General features: G+C 37.9%; 1 protein-coding gene across 3 annotated transcripts; it reads right to left on the bottom strand.

Moving 5' to 3' along the window:
• Positions 1 to 1572: 1572 nt before the first annotated feature.
• On the bottom strand, positions 1573 to 19378 carry LOC306763656 (equilibrative nucleobase transporter 1-like). 3 transcript variants are annotated; one of them, XM_079250523.1, is made up of 13 exons: positions 19337 to 19378; positions 12508 to 12853; positions 12251 to 12380; positions 8597 to 8643; positions 8419 to 8495; positions 6894 to 6986; positions 6649 to 6788; positions 4881 to 4990; positions 4610 to 4753; positions 3479 to 3586; positions 3082 to 3268; positions 2837 to 2960; positions 1573 to 2747 (listed from the first exon to the last, which is right to left on the bottom strand). In XM_079250523.1, exons 2-13 carry the CDS (start codon positions 12692 to 12694, stop codon positions 2601 to 2603), a joined length of 1494 nt encoding a protein of 497 aa, XP_079106649.1. In that variant the 5' UTR covers positions 12695 to 12853; positions 19337 to 19378; the 3' UTR covers positions 1573 to 2600. The 3 variants fall into 3 exon arrangements, with proteins under 3 accessions (XP_079106649.1, XP_079106648.1, XP_079106650.1); XM_079250522.1 differs by lacking the exon at positions 19337 to 19378 and adding an exon at positions 13246 to 13285; XM_079250524.1 differs by lacking the exon at positions 19337 to 19378 and adding an exon at positions 13246 to 13285 and having other exon boundaries at positions 8419 to 8471.
• Between the last annotated feature and the right edge of the window lie 787 nt (positions 19379 to 20165).

Genomic DNA, 20165 nt, shown 5'->3' with positions numbered 1-20165 from the left:
GTATTTGTGCAGCCATCTGGTCCTTACCAGCCTGTTCTCCAGACAGCTTCAGTCACTGTCTCTGGGTCTTCTATACCAGGTCAAGCAGCTGCACAGGCTGGTGTGTCTCAGCTTGTTCAGACCGCTCCAGCACAGGGTGTCTTGGGCTCTGGCCTGTCTGTAGCAGCGTATGCTGTTGATCCTAGTGTCCTTGCTCCTGTTGAGGTGATCTATGATGCTGGTGCTCTGCAACCTGGTTCTGAAGCTGAGCAAGGTAATGCTACTGGGCATGTCACTTTGGATTGTGGAGCACATTAATTGTACAGCTGTTGCCGCTATTTGAGAATTGCCAGGATTTGTATGCCAATGGCCTATGAAACTGTTGCATTTGGTCCAGTGTGGAGAGATCTAATAAATTTCTCTCTCCCAGAAACACAGTGGGCTATTAATCCCACAGCCTTTGAGACTGGATCGGCTGATGCTGAGGCCCTAGAAGAAATTCTCCCCCCAGCTCCTTTTGCACCACAAGGCCCCACCCTCCAGTCTGGGGAGACTTCCAGTGTCACAAAGGAAGCTGAACTGGGGAACTACCAGCCGCAAACGGAGGAATTTGGCTACCCAGCTGACCTCACAGGATCTGGACAAGGGTTCGGACAGGGGTTGTCCACTGTCCTTGTGGCAGGTGGCCAGCTGGGGGGCTTCCGCCCTGTGTCTGCTGGCAGGTTTGACAGGATGCTTCTGTATGGGCTGTACCCTCCTGATCCTATAGCAGCTTCAGCCAAAACCATGAGGCAGGCAAAGACTACTCTCAGGCCATCCACTACTTGAAGGAGCATGTTACTGATGGCCATGACTCCGGTCAGCAGAAGGAATTCTTTCCAGGTGCCCACTAGGGTGCTTTACAATGTTCTGAGGGTATGTAGCAGAAATGGAAGGTACAAATGAGTGCAAGCTTCTGAATTTAACCCTCTTCATCTTTTCAGGTTCCACACCAGCTGGGGTGTCAATCTCCTTCCTCACCCTTGGTCTTTGAATAAAATATCGACTCATACTGACCTCAGGCTCATGCTGCACTACATGATTTTAAATGGCTGACTTTGCTTAATGGGTGGCCTCGGGGTTCTTTTTGGTTTCTTGCATCCTTTCCCTAACTGAGACTATGCCACTCATTGTGTTGCTCCTGCACATATCTGGAGGTTGTGCTCAACATCACAAGGATTTCCAAGTAGAAAAAGCTCTGACACGTTTTTTTTGTTGCCATGGAAACCGAACGGAGTCAGTGCTGAAACTCAAACATGCGTTTAGGTGATAAACAGTGCCGTTCACGTGTCTGAGGATGACGAGAAAGCTCAAAACTCCAAATACCATAACAGCACCCCTTTAACAGAACTTTGGTCTATTTAAGTTGTACTTTCATCATTTGATGGAAGTCTAAGTGGTGACTCTGATTTTACAACCATAAATTTGAACATGCTTTCTTACACAAAGCAATTCAACTATACTTTTAGAGGCACAGTGAAGGTTTTAGTGAGTCATTTACATCAACTTCAGAAAAGAGTTGGACTGAACATACTGTTGAAGATTTCCCTTTTTAATATCCTTAACATGTAAACATGAGTTATGGCACAGTATTGAATAACTCAAACACTGAAAATCTGACTTCACATTCCAGCTCTAGATCCCCTGTGAAGCCAGCAGATGGCAGAGCTGAGTTGTCATGTCCACAAGCACACTACCAGTCAAATGTTCAAACACACATTAAATCTAATGGGGAAGTGTATCCTAACTTATACTTTTTGTATTTCCTTTTTAATATATTAGACTGATACAATATGTCCCTAATGCAGTCAGTGTATTGAATTGTATTGGTCCATTTATTCCATTCCTAACAAAACTTGTATAACTGAAGCTAATTGTTGATATACTCAGCTTTTGGCGCATTTGTATCAAATTATAGATGACTAATAAAATAGTACTATTTAAGTAAAAAATAGTTATTTTGAGCAAAACTTTAAGAATGGCAATAAAAAAAAATGGTTTGCACAAAATGCTTAACACATTAAACATTTTCTGGTGTCTGATCTGGTGCTACTGTGTTGTAAGATGCTGCTGGAACAAGCTGTCTTAGATAAATCATACAAAAATATGAGAAATCATTCTATTCATGCATCATATCTTTAAGACTGAATAAATTTATGTCTTGTGGTAAGCTGACAGGATGTAATGTTGGGCGTTCTGTTGTCAGAAACTGGAAGTATGCACACATGTACACGTCTATGGGCTCTGTGCCACAGATTTTGTTTTGAAAATTGCAAAAAAAAAAAAAAAATTACATTTAGAGACCAGCATTTTGTGAAATCGATAGGCAGAACTGCAGTGTGATGTTCAAATTTATGTTACATGGGAAGAATGTTTTGTGAAGATAAGAATAGTCAAGTTGCCATTACCTTAGAATAAGCAAGTTGCATCAAAAACATAGACAAGGTGAGGTCTCCATGCTAGTGAGTTTCATCATTCTTTTTGTTCTTTTTCTAACTCAATATGCTGAAGCCCAGAGAACAAACAATACTCCAAGTTTTGACTGTACAAAATGTGCAGGTTGCTGTAACAGCTGGAAAGTTTTAAGAGTTCTCATTTGTCGGGTCTAAAGATGTGGCAGTAACATCTTGATTCCTGGCTCGCTGGGCAGCAACACGTCGACAGTGCAGGTAGACAGAGAGGGGATGGATGAAGGCTAGTAGGCTGAGCACCGTCAAGCCAATGTTTACCTGCAGCCACAATAGGAAGGTTCAAAGATGAACTTAAGTGATGATAAGTGAAGAGGGAGGAGTGGGCAAGGAGTGTGCCATATACTCACATATAAAGGATCTCCATCCAATGCTCCTTTCACCAGAGAAAAGCAGGGATACTGCAGTAGGGAAAACACTGCAGACATCGCCATGACCACACCATACAGCTTCCCAAAGTGGCAGGATGGGAATCTACACACAAATGAAAAACCTTTCATTTCAGACGCTTTTGTTCTCTAACTTTCATTTCATGCACATATTATTACTGCATTTCTACATATAAAGGATAGTGGTTTTTTTATTTGATACTCACGCTACACTGATGAAGGCTGCATTGCCGCCATAAAGAAAAGAGCGGTTGAGCACCTGCAGGATGAAGGTGAGGTACTGAAGAGGCAGAAAAGGGGTGGAAGCACATATGGAAAACAACAAACACTGCAGCGCTGTCAAGAAGAGAGAAAGCACCGAGGCTCGCAAGTCCACTTCCTGTTCGGTCTCACCTATTAATATAAATACATAAACACAGCTGAATTAAACACATATGAAGAAAGGGGAAACAGTTGGGTGCTGTTTAAGTGGGAGATTTCCATTTTCTTTTTCATTTGAAATAGTCTGAAGATGTTTTCGTTGAACTCTGCTCAGATTTAACATTGTTTTTCTTGTTTTTTTAAACAGAACTTCAATTCTTGATTTTCTGTTTGATGTGATACCTGCTGCACGGGGTTTGCCTTTATGTCGGTCCATAATGACGCCATTCCAGGGAGCACATAGCACACCACACAGCTGTGTGATAGCAAAGGCATTGGTGTACTGGCTCACTGCAGGGACACAAACAATACAAGATATTCAGATGTGCAACAGCTGTTTGAGAAGTTCTCCACAATGTGACACAGCTGATCACAAAAAAAAAACATTGTAAAAGAGGATTGAATTTATCTCTTGCTTGCTCACATGCAAAAAATAATACAGAATACATATGGATATATCCATATATCTATAGATATATTATGTCTATAGATATTTTAAAAAAGTAATAAAGGTGCAAAAGAAAAGTGCATAAGGCCTTAAAATAGATTTAACTCCTCTGCTATGTGAATGTAATGTTAAGATAATGGCTAGCATTTAAATCAGTGTTGTATATCTCTCATGCTGCTCATATGTAAAAAAAACATTGAACGACTATTATATGACACAGTGATTTGACATTTCTCATTGCAGTGTAGATTAATTCTAAGTAAATCTTGCAACAGCAGCTTCCACTGGTCAAAAACAAAATAATCTGAAACATGAAGTTTCTTCTGCTTCATTGCCTAATATACATAAACTGCAGTAATATGTTTTCTTATGATGTCTCAGATGACTTTCTGCCTTTTAAATCCCTGCTTCTCTATTGAAAACCAATTATATCTAATTTTGCTCAGACATTCTCAGGTCATGTTTCAGACTGTTGTACTCCACTGATCCAAACAAGAGAAATGAACACTAGATTTTTTTCTCATTCTCATGCTTAGCAACAATGTTATCAGTAGGGTCTTTAAGTTGTCATGTTCTGTAACTTTAAAGGAATGTATTTACTTTTTCCAGCATAGTCCACAGATTAAACACAAAATGTATTATATCATCAGTCGCTGCACAGTTACAGCTCTGTGCAGCTGCAATCTTAATCGCTAGTAAAAAATGTATGCAAACACTTTTTGAACAAGCACAATACAAATACTTATCTAATGGTTTCAATGTAACAGATGATGGTAGAGCTCAGCATATCAGGCAGCATCTTATGATTATTGTCATTGATTTGTGTTTTTATATTCTTGAAGATGGGAGGGTTTGTATGTGATTACCCAACGAGGACTCTCCAGCTGTTAGCCTCTGCAGCATGGGATTGAGAGTGCCGATGAACAGATAATGTCTGAGCTGCATCACCGACAACCAAAGCAGGTGCCATACAAAGAACCAGGACAGCAAACACTCACGGAAACTCTTCTCTGAGAGCAGAGGAGGTCAGTGACACACAGGAGAAAAGACACAGAATAATAAAAAAGAAGAATTATATCAGAGAAATTTAGGTTACTTTGCTCTTTTATTTTTTTACAATAAGTCTGATATTCAAACCTTGCTTAACAGGGACATCCTTGGTGAGTGGCGTTTCCTCTACTGCTGAATGTACGCAACTGTTTGCAGCTACTTCTGTGCTCAGAGAGTTTGACTTACTGCAAGTTATCCTGCAGGGGTCAGAGTGGGATCAGCCTCAAACTGAGAACAACCTAAATTTTATACATCAAACTGTATACATACACTGCTAAGACAAACACATTTTAGATCTTGATGAATTAAATATTACAGATGAAAATCTTTACCCATGGAAATCAAAATTGTTAACCAATGGAGGCCTGGAATCAGAATTGTTCTCAAATAAATGTGAAAAAAAATATATCAGACCACAGGCTGATCCAACTTCTGTGGAAATTGCTGAACACAATTCAAAGCAAGGTTAAGTTGCACGTGTGAATGCAGTGCCTATAGGGCAGGGGTGTCCAAAGTCGGGCCTTGAGGGCCGCTATCCTGCAGGTTTTACAATGTACCCCTGTTCCAATACACCTGACACAAATGGATCCAACAGCCTATGAAGTTCGGCTCAATGACTGATTAATTTGAGTCTGGTGTATTGGAACAGGGATACATGGAAATTCTGGAGGATTGTGGTCTTTGAGGACCGGAAATGGACACCCCTGCTATAGGGTCCACAAACTGATGGGGTTCCCCAATTAGAGTGAACTCATATCCCTCTTTTTGAATCCAGTTAATTTTGAACAGGTCCTGACAGTGTTGTTTAAGCTGTTCCCGTCCTTAACAGATATTTCACAAAACCAAGTTAAAAGACTTTCAATGAAGGAACACTAAAAAACCCATAAAATAGACTTGGAAACATAAAAAAATAGTCTAGCTTTCTCCCTAACAAATTATTTTTGGGTTGAAGACACTACCTCTAGTGGTGAGGACTCTGGCAAAATGTAAATGTGACAAAAAAATCAGCCAGACAGAATAAAGTTGGGGAAATGGAACGTGACCATTCCTTTATAGGTTTTTTTTTTTTTTTTGCAAATTGTCATTGATTTCCACCTGTTGTCTGTTTCATTTCAACAACAGTAGGTGAAGTTGAATCACAATCAGTGTTACTTCCTAACAGGTCAGACTGATATCCCAAAAGTGTGACTAATATTGAGTTACATGGTAATGTGTTTTCCCTTTATTTGTTTTAGCAGTGAACATCATTTTATATAACGAAGAATATATAAAAGACAGATTAAAGAAAAAATAATTAAAACCACGTGAGATGTCTAAAGTGCTTCACAACTTGATTTCTTGATCAAACCACTTGGAGTTATGAGATTATGGAGGGGGGGGGGGGGGGGGGGGGGGGCTCCACATTTGTTTTGGAAATTTTTGTTTTATAATAAACTTAGCAACACTACAACACTGATCTCTCTCAAAGCCTGTTTTTCTTGTTCTTTGTGTACACCAGTCTGTAATATAGAGCGCATTCACCAGTTTTTACCAGGGTTACTTTGTTAACAAGTATGAGGAAAAAAAGTACACCAGCTCATTTCAGATCTGAGCTTCAAGATGTTAAGAGAAAAAATCCTTTCAGAAACTTACCAGCTATTAAATTTAGATAACTGCAAATAAAGGTTAGCAATACCCTTCTTACTTAATGTCACAAATTAAGAAAGATTTAACCAAAATGTAGAGCCTTTGTATAAAAAAAATCCCTTCTGTAATCTCTCTGAATCACATTTTTCTTAAATATGCATAAAAGCCACTGTGTTTCATATTTCTGATAGTTTGTGTATCATTAGGTGTCTGTACAGGGTGTTCCTACCCGTATGTGTAGGAGTCAGGCAGCGGGTAGGGGATTAACTTTCTGGGCAGCAGAAAGAAAGTTCTGAAGACATGAATCACACTGCAGGCTGACAGAAAAAGGAAAGATGCCCGAAGCGAGACGGCAGACTCATGTAACAACTACAGAGGCAAACGAAATGTGGTTGAGATCATTAGTAATACAGAGGATGGTATCAGCTTGATCTGTCATTTTATTATTATGAGAAGTGTTTAAATTTTGATCACCTTGATGACAAGGAAGAGAGATGATGACGAGTCAAAGGCCCCGTTGTAGAGAGTGATGATTGTGGAACGATGTGATCCAAACAGGTTTCCGACCTTCAGGAGAGAAAACAGTCTGTTAAAGTCAAGTGTCCATGCAGGGAGCGGATCTTGCAGAAATGAATCAGAGAATGTGGTTTAAGGCTCTACACTACTAACATTTATTATACGTAATGGTTTTCCCTCAGGGGATTTGTGTTCTCTTCTCACAAGATCATGAGTGTCAGCAAATTAAAATGCAGCAACTGGAAAAGGCACACAAAGGGTGTACACAGACATCTATTTATTGGGAGAACACTGAGATAACAGATGTCAAGAACCCCACTACTTTCACAAAACAACTTTTAAAACAACATTCCTCAAAGCCCAATCCCTTAAAAAATGGGTCATGATTAAGTTAGTAAGTGGTGTTACGACCCCAGATGGAGTTTGTCCAGAGTAGCAAGAGGTAGCAACAAACACAAAGAAACCGAGAAAATATACAAAATGAAGGTTTTATTTAAGACCCACTGCTCATTACTGGGCACCAAGAGCAACAGGAGTCACACTCGAAGAGTGTTAACCAAAAACCCACAAAAATAAAGCACAGGCCATTGCCAACGCCAGAAGCAAGCAAAAAAACAAAACACAATAGCTTAACAACATAACTAACATAAGCAGAAACTCAGTCACTGACAATGACTATCTATCTATCTGTCTATCATGTGACATACAAAGGATTTTAAATCTTGGATAATACAGGATTCAGAATAATCCTAAGTAAAACGACAGCAAAGATAACTGACTATTTGCTTTGAAGAATTGGCCTTACTTTGTATACAAGATGTACATGAGGACTTTCATTGTAATTAATAACAATAAATAGCTTTATAATCTATATTAGCTTTAGAGGATTCTTTTAAAAACCCCACATTTCACAGAGGAAATGGACACTGACTGGTGTCACAGAAAAGTACATGTGTTCCTTTTTCTACAGTATGTCCAATGAAATCAGTATGACCTACTGACAAATAAAGGATTCAGTAGAGATTTAGTATCATAACAAACTGAAGACTTTCTTTATGAAGATGGGATTTTTTTTAGACTTTTTTCCCCCTAAGAGTTTAACAAAATATTTTAGCTTGTTTTAGCTTCATCACTATGGAGAATTTTATGCAGTTATAAGGGAAAAAAGCTTGATTCTAAGTTCAGTGTGAAACAGAATGCTGAAAACCACAAAAAGATCTGGGAACCTTATATTGGAGCTATAATTTAGCTATGAGCAATCATTTAGATTTCATTAAATGTGTTTTTTACAAAAGTGAAGTTATATTTACAGGCCCAGACCTAAAGTTTTTAAAAAATATATATTTCAGTGCACAGGTGCTTTGACACATAACTGGACTAAAAAGAAACCAGGATCTTGAAAGTTGGGATTGATGGCTTTTACAGAATTATATAACACACAAGCCTGAGAACATGAACTAACTCTGACGATAATCTTCAGTACCTGCATGTTTGTCATTAGAAGCAAGATGCCACCAACAGCCAGGAGGGAGAGAGCTGGGAAGAGCAGGTATGCCAGAGCTGATGGCAAAAAATAATTTAAAAAATAAAAAAGCTGCAACAGAAACCATCATCTCAGTTCCTTATCTCAAGGAAAACATACCGACAAACGTTTATTTTACCTGATGTTGAAAAAGCCACCAACAAGGTACCCATGGTATAAAGAAATCTGGGGAAAAAAAGTTTAAACTTCATAAACTGGTAGTGCTTAAGGACAATGACATCACATTATAAGACACACCTTAACCTTGTGGATGGATAAAAAATATCTTGCAGAAAATGCAGTATATAAGACATCAGATGTCATAGCCAGCACTTGTTCCCATACTCTTTCAGCCAGCTTTAATTTCCGTTAGTTGACTTGTACCAAGCACACAATTTTTCCTCATTTTCACTTGAATCCCTTTGTGCAATTACTAGCATTCCTTGGATCTTTATTTTCCCTCCTCCCTTTTTTCAGTGGAAACATATGGGTGTACTTAGTTTGTTGGATTAAGACGTATCTGGGGCAACCTCGACAGGTATGCACTGTTTCCTTACAACTTTTAGGAGCAGATAGGAGCAGAATTTAGGCAGTGGGAGTACATGTAGAGCACAAAATACTGAAATACTGTCCTCACATTCCTTTATCCTATGCTTTTCGCTCCTTTTGGTTTACTCTTTTAAGGAACTGACATTTCATTGAACTTTCCAGCCTTGTTTTTGCTCCTTTTTCCCCATAAAAGATAGTGTCAGGCAGTGGAATGGACTTTGTTTAGAGATCTTTCATGCCTCAGGTATTTCTTCCTTTCTCACACTACTAGCTGCTTCTTCCCCCCCACGAACAAAAGGAGCTTGAACAAACTTATGACATGAATAGAAACCTAAACAATACTGTTTCCTACTTTCCTAATACTTGCTACCTCTGCGTCTAAGAAAACAGCTTTTTTCCCCCCCAAGTTTTGGAATCCCTCTGTGGATAAAAACAGAAACATGTGGGAATTACAAGAAAGCGTTAGCATTAGCTTAGCCACTGCTAACAGTCACAATCATGCAAAAGAAGCACTCTCAATTAAACTATCAAAGTCTTGTCCTTTCTGCAGTTGTTTGGAAGATACTTTTATCCAAAGCGATTTACATCTGAGTTCAATTAACCTAACACGCATGTCTTTGGACAGTGGGAGAAAGCCAGAGGACCCAGAGAGAACCCACGCAAACACAGCGAGAAAAAGCAAGCACCACGCTGAACAGCCACGGTTCAATCCTCCTCCTAGCCAGGGCTCAAACTAGCAGTTTTATTGATGTGAGGTCACACACCGCCACCATGCAGCCCACATATGAGCAAACTAATGAGAGAATTAATAGGGTGTAAATAAGAAATCATGTGCCAATCATGATGCCGTTAAATGACTCAAAACTATTTCAAAGCCTTACATTTTGAATTTGTAACAACATTAATTCCAAAAAATGACCACTTTTATTCTTGAGATATATTTGCTATTGTTTATCTTCTGAGTTTATGTTAAAGGAAGCAACTATAGTCATAAGATATTTCAGTTTCCCCCAGAAATGATAAATCTTTTTACATATCTGGCACAAGACTTTCTAACAAGTAGTTGGCTTTTATCCTAATTAACCAAAACCACAACATTTGCCTAAATATAACCCCATCCTCTTTTTAAACTTATCAAACAGTGATAGAAAATAAACAAAACTCGTAAGAAATATCTGCAATGTCTCAAAAAAAGGGTTTCTACTACATGCATTCTTGGCCATTAACACACCTTTTTAGCCTCTGGTGATTTTCTGCATGATATATACTACCTGACCTACCTTCCTATGACCTCTATTTAAATACCGGTATGGCAGAAAGACTTCTGGAGGATCTCTGACAGAAGCAGGTTTCTGACAAAATAAATAACCTTACATAACCTTAACCTCAATTAACCTAAAAGGCAACATTCTCCCAACAGCAATATGTTGTTCAAGCTAATATCACTATCTATTTCCATCACCCAGATGAAAGCCACTTCTCATTTTAGAATCATTGTTCATCTGTTACTGTATTTAACAACAATATTGGCCTGTATTTTCTTTTTGCCAGTGGTTTGTGGTATTATCTGTACAGTTCAAAGTTGTAATGATCACATTATCCATATCTTCTAATAGTCTATGATGAGGATCACTCCCAAAATGTAGTCACTTCTTCTTTATTCCATTTCTTAGATTTTCTGTAAACTTCACCTAAATCCATCCATATCTTTCTGAGCTATTTTGTAAACAGACAGATGTACAAACCATCACCGTCAAAACCTAAACTCTACCTTAATGGAAATAATTGTATTTAAAGGCATACAGACCATAAGCGGTGACTGTAGCTATTGACATGATGAGGAAAGGGTCATGGCGAATACAGCCTACTAAATTTGGATTTCATGGCAGAAGCTGATGCTGATTGAGCTGATTACTGAGCATCAGTGGTTTTGTATTCATTGACTAGTATCAGGTTGTACAATTTGAGTGAGCTAAAAAAAACAAACAAACTATATTTTACTCAATAATTTGAAATTACATTTAAGCATGTTTTTAAACAGCCTAATATTTGACCAGTTTTAGAAGCCTTGTCTGACCTTCTCAGCATAGATAAATGTAACAGAAATTATATGCAAATCCTGCCACAGAGCTTCTTAGTATCCACATTAAGCAGACCAGCATTAAATACTAATATACCATAAGTTGTGGCCAGGGTGTGAAGAATTGGAGGCTGAAAATAAACTTTCCTTTAAGGGAAAAAATGTGTCATTTGGGGTTCAACTTCACTATTCATTTGCACACGCATCCATTAAGTAAAACTAGCAGCTGCACCTTGCCCTTGTTGCTCAATAATTATTCTAATGGACAACCTTTTCTTGTAATCCTTAACTATTTTCATTATCCCAACCATCATTGGTGGGTTTTTTGAGGAGTTAACTCATGGCATTCATGGGAAAATTGTAGTTAGTTAGTTAAGCTTGACCAAAAGGTTAAAAGTAATGGCTGCAAGATTTGTTAAAGCAAGATTTTAAACGACAAACAATGCTGCCAAGGTTTTGTTTATGAAGTTTTCATTAAATTCAACATTTAAAATGCTAAATAAGGTCTGAAGAGTCTGGGGTGTAGTTCTTTGGTATTTTGTCAGTTTCTCTGAGCATCAGACAGTCTGATCTTAGGGTTAACTTGCTGGAAAGATGTGTTACAGCCTTGAATGTTTTACACTTGTGAATAATCTTTCTGATGCAATAATTATGGGTTCCAAATTGCTTGTAAATTATCTCATGACCTTTCCATGGTGTGCAGAAATAACTATTCTCTAATATTTAGTTAAAAGCCTGATGGTGATTTCAGATTCAAAAACTTTTTTATCCCATTATTTCTTGCGTGAGGCGTTAAATCGTTCAACAATACAGGGTTACACAATAACACAATCAAATCTAACATTTAAGCATTTAAATCTAATATTTAATGACTTTGTTAGTATCCACCTATTACTGCCCACCCAGGAAGGTATTTGTTGTATTTTTATCAAAATATGATTTCTAATATTATCTGCAATGATAAAACAAACAGCTAATTGATACTCAAACTGTTTGATGTAGCTTTAAAAAAAAAAAAAAAAAAAATGTGCAGTCTCAAATTGATTATTTATTCTTGTTCTTGTGACCATACAATAATTTTCCTTTATCTATCATGCTCATTGCAGCTTTGACAGCTTTGATTGTAATATTATCATACACATTCATTTATTGTGTTGCACCTACATTCCAAAGAGGCGAGTCACCGTTGTACCAAAGCGATCAAAGAGAAACCCATTGGGCAGTGTGAGGAAATTGTTCATAAAGGAGGCGATGGTGAAAACAAGTGAGAACTGTTCATCTTGTGCACTGCAATCTGAATACACACAAACAGATAAATATAGAAAAGAAAGTTAAAACAAAGAAAATGTGGATAAAGATATGCATAAACAGATAACGGTGAAGTCCAAAAATTATTTTAAAAAACACTTTAGAAAACTCACCTAATGTCTGTGTACCATTGACTCCGGTGGCATTGACACACAGAGATGTGAAATAGCCTTCCTCCTTGAGGACAAAAACAAGAGAAGCCCATCCAAAGACGGCGCCAGCAAAACACAAACACTCCACCAGGCCCGTTGCAAAGGTGAGGCAACGTTTCACCGACAGCTTGTTCTCAGACTTCGACATGGTCCCTCACACACTGATACTCGCAATCAGAAAACTAAAACACTCCGTTTTCCTCTGCATACGTCTACACACACACACACACACACACACACACACACACACACACACACACACACACACACATGCAGTCATTCACACAAGTGGCTTTGATTTCTGCACCTGCCCAAAGGAAAGAGGAAATAAAACAAGTAAATAAGCATGTGTCTTTTGATGCGTATTATTCTTAAAAAAAACAACGTTTTTAGAATTTCACCAATTTTAAACAAAACAAACCACTCCTGTGTGACACATTACATGGAGTTCTTTAAGCTACTTTAACAATAAATGAAAACATCTGCACACAGATATCTATGCAAGAAGATGAAACCACTCAAAGAGAGACAGATGTTGTGTAAACTCCCACTTTAACAACAGACGAAAACAACTGAAGTACATACATATCTGTTAAAAATAAAAGTCTGTGCTGCAAAGAGATGGAAAAAACTTGCAAAAACAAAGTGTGTTTTTGTTAAATTATGATACTCGGTTGCTTATTTCTGTGTAGTACTCACAGTTCAGCCTCTGGTGGTCTCATCAAATACTCTCAACTCCCAGCTGCCTTTCATTTTATAGACCAGTTACTTCTTCCTCTTCCTGATGTCCCCTCCCTCCATTTCCTCCCCGATGTTTTTCTCTTACTCAACTACTACGAGCTCTGCAGCAGAGAAAACTCTTATCCTCGGGGTTGTGGCTGCAAAAAATGAACACTGTTGCATTCCCAGTAAGCCAACCAGCAGAGCCCCAGAAGCTATGAGACATACTCCAGATGTGGATGTGATGGAGGATGGGCATGCTGGTTTAGCCAAGAGGTCACGTGACTCAAAAGAAAATAAGCCACGAAGCACTGCATGGAGACCAGGCCTCTGTGCTACAACTGGGTGCATTTGAAGAAAGGAGTGCAGCTGGCTCTCATCACTAGTTATCAGGCTGTAAAAGGAGGCTGCAGTAACTCATGACTGCTCCCAGTGTTTTGAGCCTTGCTAGAGAATAAACTAACAATTAGCTTCCGTAAACTAGAGCTTTACAGACATCAATAGAGGATGATATGTTTTTTTTTTTTTTTAATTATTATTTAGGGTAAGTCTGTATGTAAAAAGTCCTGCAAAGGTTTAGATGGAAGAACATGGAGAAAGATATGTGAAAAAGTTTAAAATAGTAGGCTACCTAGTTTTGTTTAAGTTTCCTCTAAATTTGAATATACAAGTAGTTCTGTAAATGTTTAGATACTGAAACATTTGTAAAACATCTTACCAGCATTCCAAAGATGCATTCAAGTTATGGTCACATAATAAATTTTATGACTATTTGCTTTCATGTCAGGATTATGATTTATATCACAGACTGAAACTGAATAAATTTAACAAAACCACAAGAGCGATGTCATCGTAAGAAAAAAGCTGGGTGATTATTTGACCATTTCCTCAGTAAATAAAAATCGTTTCATAACATTTACACATGTAGAAACACTCTCTAAGTGGTGGACATCTCATCTCAATGAGCTTGAAGATTAAAAAGCTAAAAAGTCCAAGAAGCAGCTTCAAAATTCTGAGCAATTTAAGGTTTAGAATTGTTTGGAAATACAAAACTAAGATCATTCATTCATTCATTTTCCGAACCGCTTATTCCAATTCAGGGTCGCGGGGAAGCTGGAGCCTATCCCAGCCGGCTTTGGGCGATATTTTTATAAAATAAAAAATAATAATAATGACAATACATGTTCTGAAATACACAACATCACTGCTCAATGTGGTTCTAATTAATTCCATGTTTTGATTAAAAATATTATTAAAAAAATTCTAACACAGACATATAATTTTTTTGCAAAATGACAACCTATTAAGCTGAGAAAACTACATCCAGCATCCTGTTAATTTATGCCCTCATGAATTGATAAGAAGAACGTCATCTGTAATACTTTAAAAGTTTTATGTAAATCAGTTTGAAATAAAAAGTGCTGTTCAGATAAACTTGCCTTGCATAGGCCTGCTGCTTGCTTCAGAACATAAATCAGTAAATTTGCATTTAGTTGCCATGTCACTGTTGCTATGGTAAACCAGTTTACATGATTACGTAACCTTCATCAGCAGGCTCAGATCATTTGCATAAAACGTTTGGCTCATTCAAACTGGTGCTGAACTTTTGAGTCAGTGGGATTATGAAAGTTGAAAAGAAGGTTATGTGTGGCAGAGGGAAGAGATACTATGCTGATGCAATATGTACTATCATACCACTCACGCGATCAAAGGGTGCATGGGTTAACCCCCATGATCACCTTATCACAAGATACAACTTCCCTGACATGCGAACCAGCTTGGACTCACTTCCTAAAACCAAGTATTGACACTGGAATCACACTCATACACATGCATGAACCCGCATGTGTGGCTCTATGACCTTAAGATAGATACACCAAACAATGAGCAAAGGCCTGAGATATCACATGACTACTCTATAATTATTATCCAAAACCACTAAAAGTAAAATGAAAAGAGCAGAAATGTTTTTATTTATGACTGATGCCACAATCCAATAAGAATTATTCCCTTCAGGGTCAGAACACAGATATTGTAAAATATTATTTGATTGCATATCTGATGACATAATATGAATTAAATGACATATATGTTATTTATCCCAGAGGAAAATTACAACGTTTTGGTATTTTAGTTTATATAAAAACAATTAATTTGAAGATGCATTGTTCCAAAAGGTGATGGCTACTGGCAGGAGTGACCACTGGTACCTTTCTGTCTTGTATTGGACTTGACAAAACCTCACACTGAAGACACTATGATGTTTCTTCACTTTGTTGTGTGGAGGATGTGAATTATTCCCATCACTTAACCAGCTGTGTTAATTAGTTTGTTAAGTCTCTTTACATTTATGGCTCTGGTGCTGCAGGCCAAGCAAATAGCTGCAAATCTTATTGCACTTTCCACAACAGCCAGATATGCACAATCTTGGTGCAGACATTGAAGGATCTTAGCATCCTTAAGCAGCAGATTCTTCTATATGTCCCATTTTGTAGATTGCTTCTGTGTTGCATTTTTTTGCCTGGCTGAACTCCAGAGTATTCCCTTAACAACCCCCATCTCTTCTCCCAGGATGTAGACAGAGTTTGATTACTCCTGTTCCACCTCAAGTTAACAATAATCTTTAGTTTTGTGTGTTTAAATTTAGTTTATTTAACTAACCATCAAGAATAAGAAGTCCTGACAGTGCTCAGATTATGGTAAAAACTCAGAACATTCAGACCAATACCCTGAGGCCTGATAAAACCAGCGCCAAAAATCCCCTTTCGTAAATGCACCAAACATCAATAGCACTGATTGAAAAGCCAAACAATCAATCATCGACTCCAACAACTCCTACGCTTAGGAAAATTCTTCTTCCTTCAAGCTTGCTGCTTTTCCACTGTTGTTATGACCAAAGCCATAATAATCATATTACTTATTTCTATTAATTACCAAAGATCCACAACGTGACTTGAAAATGTACAGAAATAAGTTTTAAAAAATGGCTTAAGATGGAAAAAATAATGTGGTATTTAAGGGTAAATTCTCCCAGGGAGATTATTCTTTAAATTGATCAATGTTTTCAATTGTACTTAAAAATGCTATTTATTTTTACTTTTAAACACAAGCTAATTGTCTATTTGAACTGGTGAATCACCCAGCCAGGCTTACCTATACCACCTATTCACAGCTTTAACTTAAACAACAAAGATGTTATTGCTTCTTAATTGTTTCTGTGATTAATTAACCTGAAGTGTAACAGAGTTGTGAGTCGTATTGGACAGTTGGGAAATTATAATAATAATAATCAGGTAGAGTTCTGCTGTCATGCATCATGTCATTGGTCCTTTTAGGGTCTAAGGAGTGGATTATGCCATTTAGATTCCTCTCCCAAAAACAGAAATTTGTTTACTGTTGTTCTTGGGACCTAAATCTTTGTCCTAATCACTTCATGATGATAATGTAAAGATTCAGTTTGGATTACAGGGCAAAAATAAGCTTCCAGTTAATCAACACCTATATCTTGTCCTCTGAAATGATGGTAACACATCTCTATGTTTGCGGAAGCAGTTATCTCTCTTTTCGTGCCAACAGGAAAAGTGCCGCTATCAGCAACTTTCTGTGCAGCAAATGACCAGATGTTGTCATCTATAAGCACTGAAATAAAATTAAAAGTAGAAGCAAACCACAAGACCAACTCTTTATCGCAACCTGGACTTCTGCTTTCCAAAAAAAAAAAAAAAAAGCTGGTGTAAGAGAGAAATGTAAAGATGAAGTGCTTCATATGACTTATGATATCACTTGGTGACAGATTTAAAAAAACAAAGCAACAATGTTGAAAGCTGTACAATTTTTATCCATATAACTGGCTGCTGCCAGTGTGGATCATCTGAATGGCTTCTATTCAGACACAACTGTAGTCAGTAAAACCTAATATGAAAATGATTAAGCTAAAGGGAGCAGATTGTGCCCGAACTGTGTGTGACTGACATGAGCGACATGTGGAAGTACAAGAGGAAATCAATATCCTGATATCAGGCAGAGTTAAACACACATATGTGGTCAATGTTTTAAAGGATCCCAACAAGAACTTAAACTCAAATATCTCTATCAGTTGTCAGTTCACCGACAGCACCGAGATCAATTTATCTACAGTTAAGACATTTATCCCGTCATGCAGCTCGTCCTGTTTTTAGTTGTTTCGTGTGTGTCTGTGAGTGTGTGTGCATGTGGTTGTGTGTGTGTGTGTGTGTGTGTGTGTGTGTGAGTGGGTGTATTGTTGCTGCAAAGCTTCTTTGATTAACAATAGGGTGTAGTGCCTGTTTTGTGTAAAGAACAACTAAAATAATGCATGATGCTGAAAATAAAGGGTGACAACAAAAGAGTGGTTTCAGTATTTTCGTGTCAGCTTAGAAATTTTAATGTCTTTTGACTAGATGAAATAAAGGTTGTACAATACATAACTGACAGATGAAAACGGACTGAAAAAGCTCCAGCTTCCGACACATTTAGCTTATGAAGCAGCTTTACTATAGCTGATAAGCACCAAAAAGAAACAGCAAGACAAAGACCACTCTGGAGGTTATCAACTTGCTGTGTCTATCTTGGAGTCCTGAGCCCTCTATCATGTTTAGATGAACTTTGAAATGTATTTTCCACATAGCTGGGCCAACACAGATCCCTCCTGTGGTACTTTAAACAGAAACAATAACGATTTTGGAAGCAAATGCCTACTGTTGAATATCTGACTCAAAAAATTATCTGAGACTAACACTTAATATAAAAGCTTGTTTTCTGAAATGCAACAGCAGCTTAAAGCTTTTTTTTTTTTTTTTCATTTTTGAACCAACAAAACACTTATAAAAAGTTGGGAGAGAAGCACAGGAAGATTTTGCAATCAGCAGATTAAATTATGACAGGTCACTACATTACAACTGGGCTTACAAAGAGCATCTGTCAAGGTTCAACCTCTTTTGTTTTAGCAGTGATGGGTCATGGCTGACCACTTTGTGTCATAATCAATCAGAAAAAATCATTAAAACATCTAAATTATTTTGTCATTATGTTATTTTGACATCTACAGTTATAAATTTTGTGAAAAGATTGAGGGAGTCTGTGTATATCTAAGCAGGTAAACATTAAGGACAGAATCCATTTTGGATTGTACATTCAAATCCTCAGACAGAAATAATGATAAATGATTAAGTTCTCATGGTCAATCTAGCCTTATGGGATGAGGAGTATTTGGAAAACCATTTTTACTAAAGAGATTCTGCTGCTTCTACCAGAAATGCAACCTGTAAACCTTTTATGGTGTGTTTAAACTGTGCGGACACACTGCCAGGTTTTCTGGACATAAACCCATCTTAAATGGATAGAAAGACAGTGGACCGGTGTTTTGTGATCAAAGGAAACCCTGTTTCAATGTTTGATCGGCTTTTAGCAAATGCATTTGTCATGAGCGCCAATAAAACCATAGTGGTGGTTATTGGTGACAGATATGACAACATATGTTTGTGGTAGGTGCATCAGCGATGTCTTTACTTGTATGTGTACCATTGATGCAGACAGGTAGTGGAGGTTTTGGTACATATTTAGTCTTTTCCTGGGACAGCAGCTTTTATTTCAGATGTAAAATGATGGAGTTCATTTTGTAAACTTTCAACAATGTTGCTTCACAGGCTGTGTCTGACTACAATCCTGATCTGTATTGTACTGAAACCAAAAGGACAAAAACAGGAACTTCTTCTAAATCAAGTGCGATTGGACACTAAACATGGTTTCTTTTGTATTTGTATTTGAATATCTCCTTTAAATGAGCATAAAGAAATCAGGGCTGTAGTGTGGCTACTGAAAAAAAAGCAGTCTGTATGTTCAGGGTTTTCAAGTCTATTTGCTTCTAGAGAGCAATGACCTATCTTGTTGATGTACCTGCGTTGATGCTCAGTAGTAGCACCAGACCACACTTCTCTGTATCACATTACAACAACCGGATCATAAAATATAATCCTGCACAGAGACAAGTGCAGCTGATCATGTTTTCCGTCTGTGGCTTTCTGGCGTGAAGCTGCAAGGGAGGGGCACTTACTTGATGTTGAGATCTCCTACCGCGAGCCCATTGTCAATGTAGACCACATGTTGTTCGTCCATAGCCTAAATGTAGGCGAAAGGATCCAGCAGGGGGGGGGGCGAGAGAGGCACAAATACTCCGCCTTCTTAAAAGCTAGGAGTGATCGGCTGTTTCCATTTCCAACCTCCGCAGTGCTTCCTTTAGGTCCAAACACTCTTCCAAACTAGAGAGACAGTTTGAACTTATTCAGCCTACAAATAAAATATCAGCTGAATCTGTCTTTTTTCTCTCAAGTAATAAATTTTCGTGTATTATTGGTGGAATGCTATTTACCTTGCGACGTATGCATAAAAAATACCAACAAGGACAGTAAAGCTGTTTCTGATAATTTTTCTGGGGAAAACAAAACAATGTGGCGAAAAAAAGAGCCGCATGTGTAAAGATCTCGGTTGGTCTTTTGGCGCCACAATGTGACCATCAAAGAAACTGCATACGGATCTGTTCCCATTATAAATAGGTTGGTTTGTCAGAGAACGTCAATGAATGAACAGCATCAGAAGCTTTGAATGTAATATGGAGATCTGGTCAAAATCATCTTAAATGGAGAGGAACAATTGCACACATACACATCTGTGTGTCCACCGAAAACACGTGGGGGAATCTGTCCACAAGAAAACATTCCTGCACACTGTCCAATTCCGATAATCCATATGCGTGTCAGATCGGATTTTAATGACAATCAGATGGCACAAATCTGTTTTAAAATCTGACTCGGACACTTTTCATGAGGACAAATCAGATCCATGTCAAAGCGACGTAATGGTCATGCCGTGTTGACGCCACATTG

This window comes from Telmatherina bonti (genome assembly GCF_933228915.1).
Source record: "Telmatherina bonti genome assembly, chromosome: 12".
In the NCBI taxonomy this organism is placed as follows: Eukaryota; Metazoa; Chordata; class Actinopteri; order Atheriniformes; family Telmatherinidae; genus Telmatherina; species Telmatherina bonti.
Note: the sequence above shows the minus strand (reverse complement) of the source record. Positions and strands in the feature narration are given on the sequence as shown.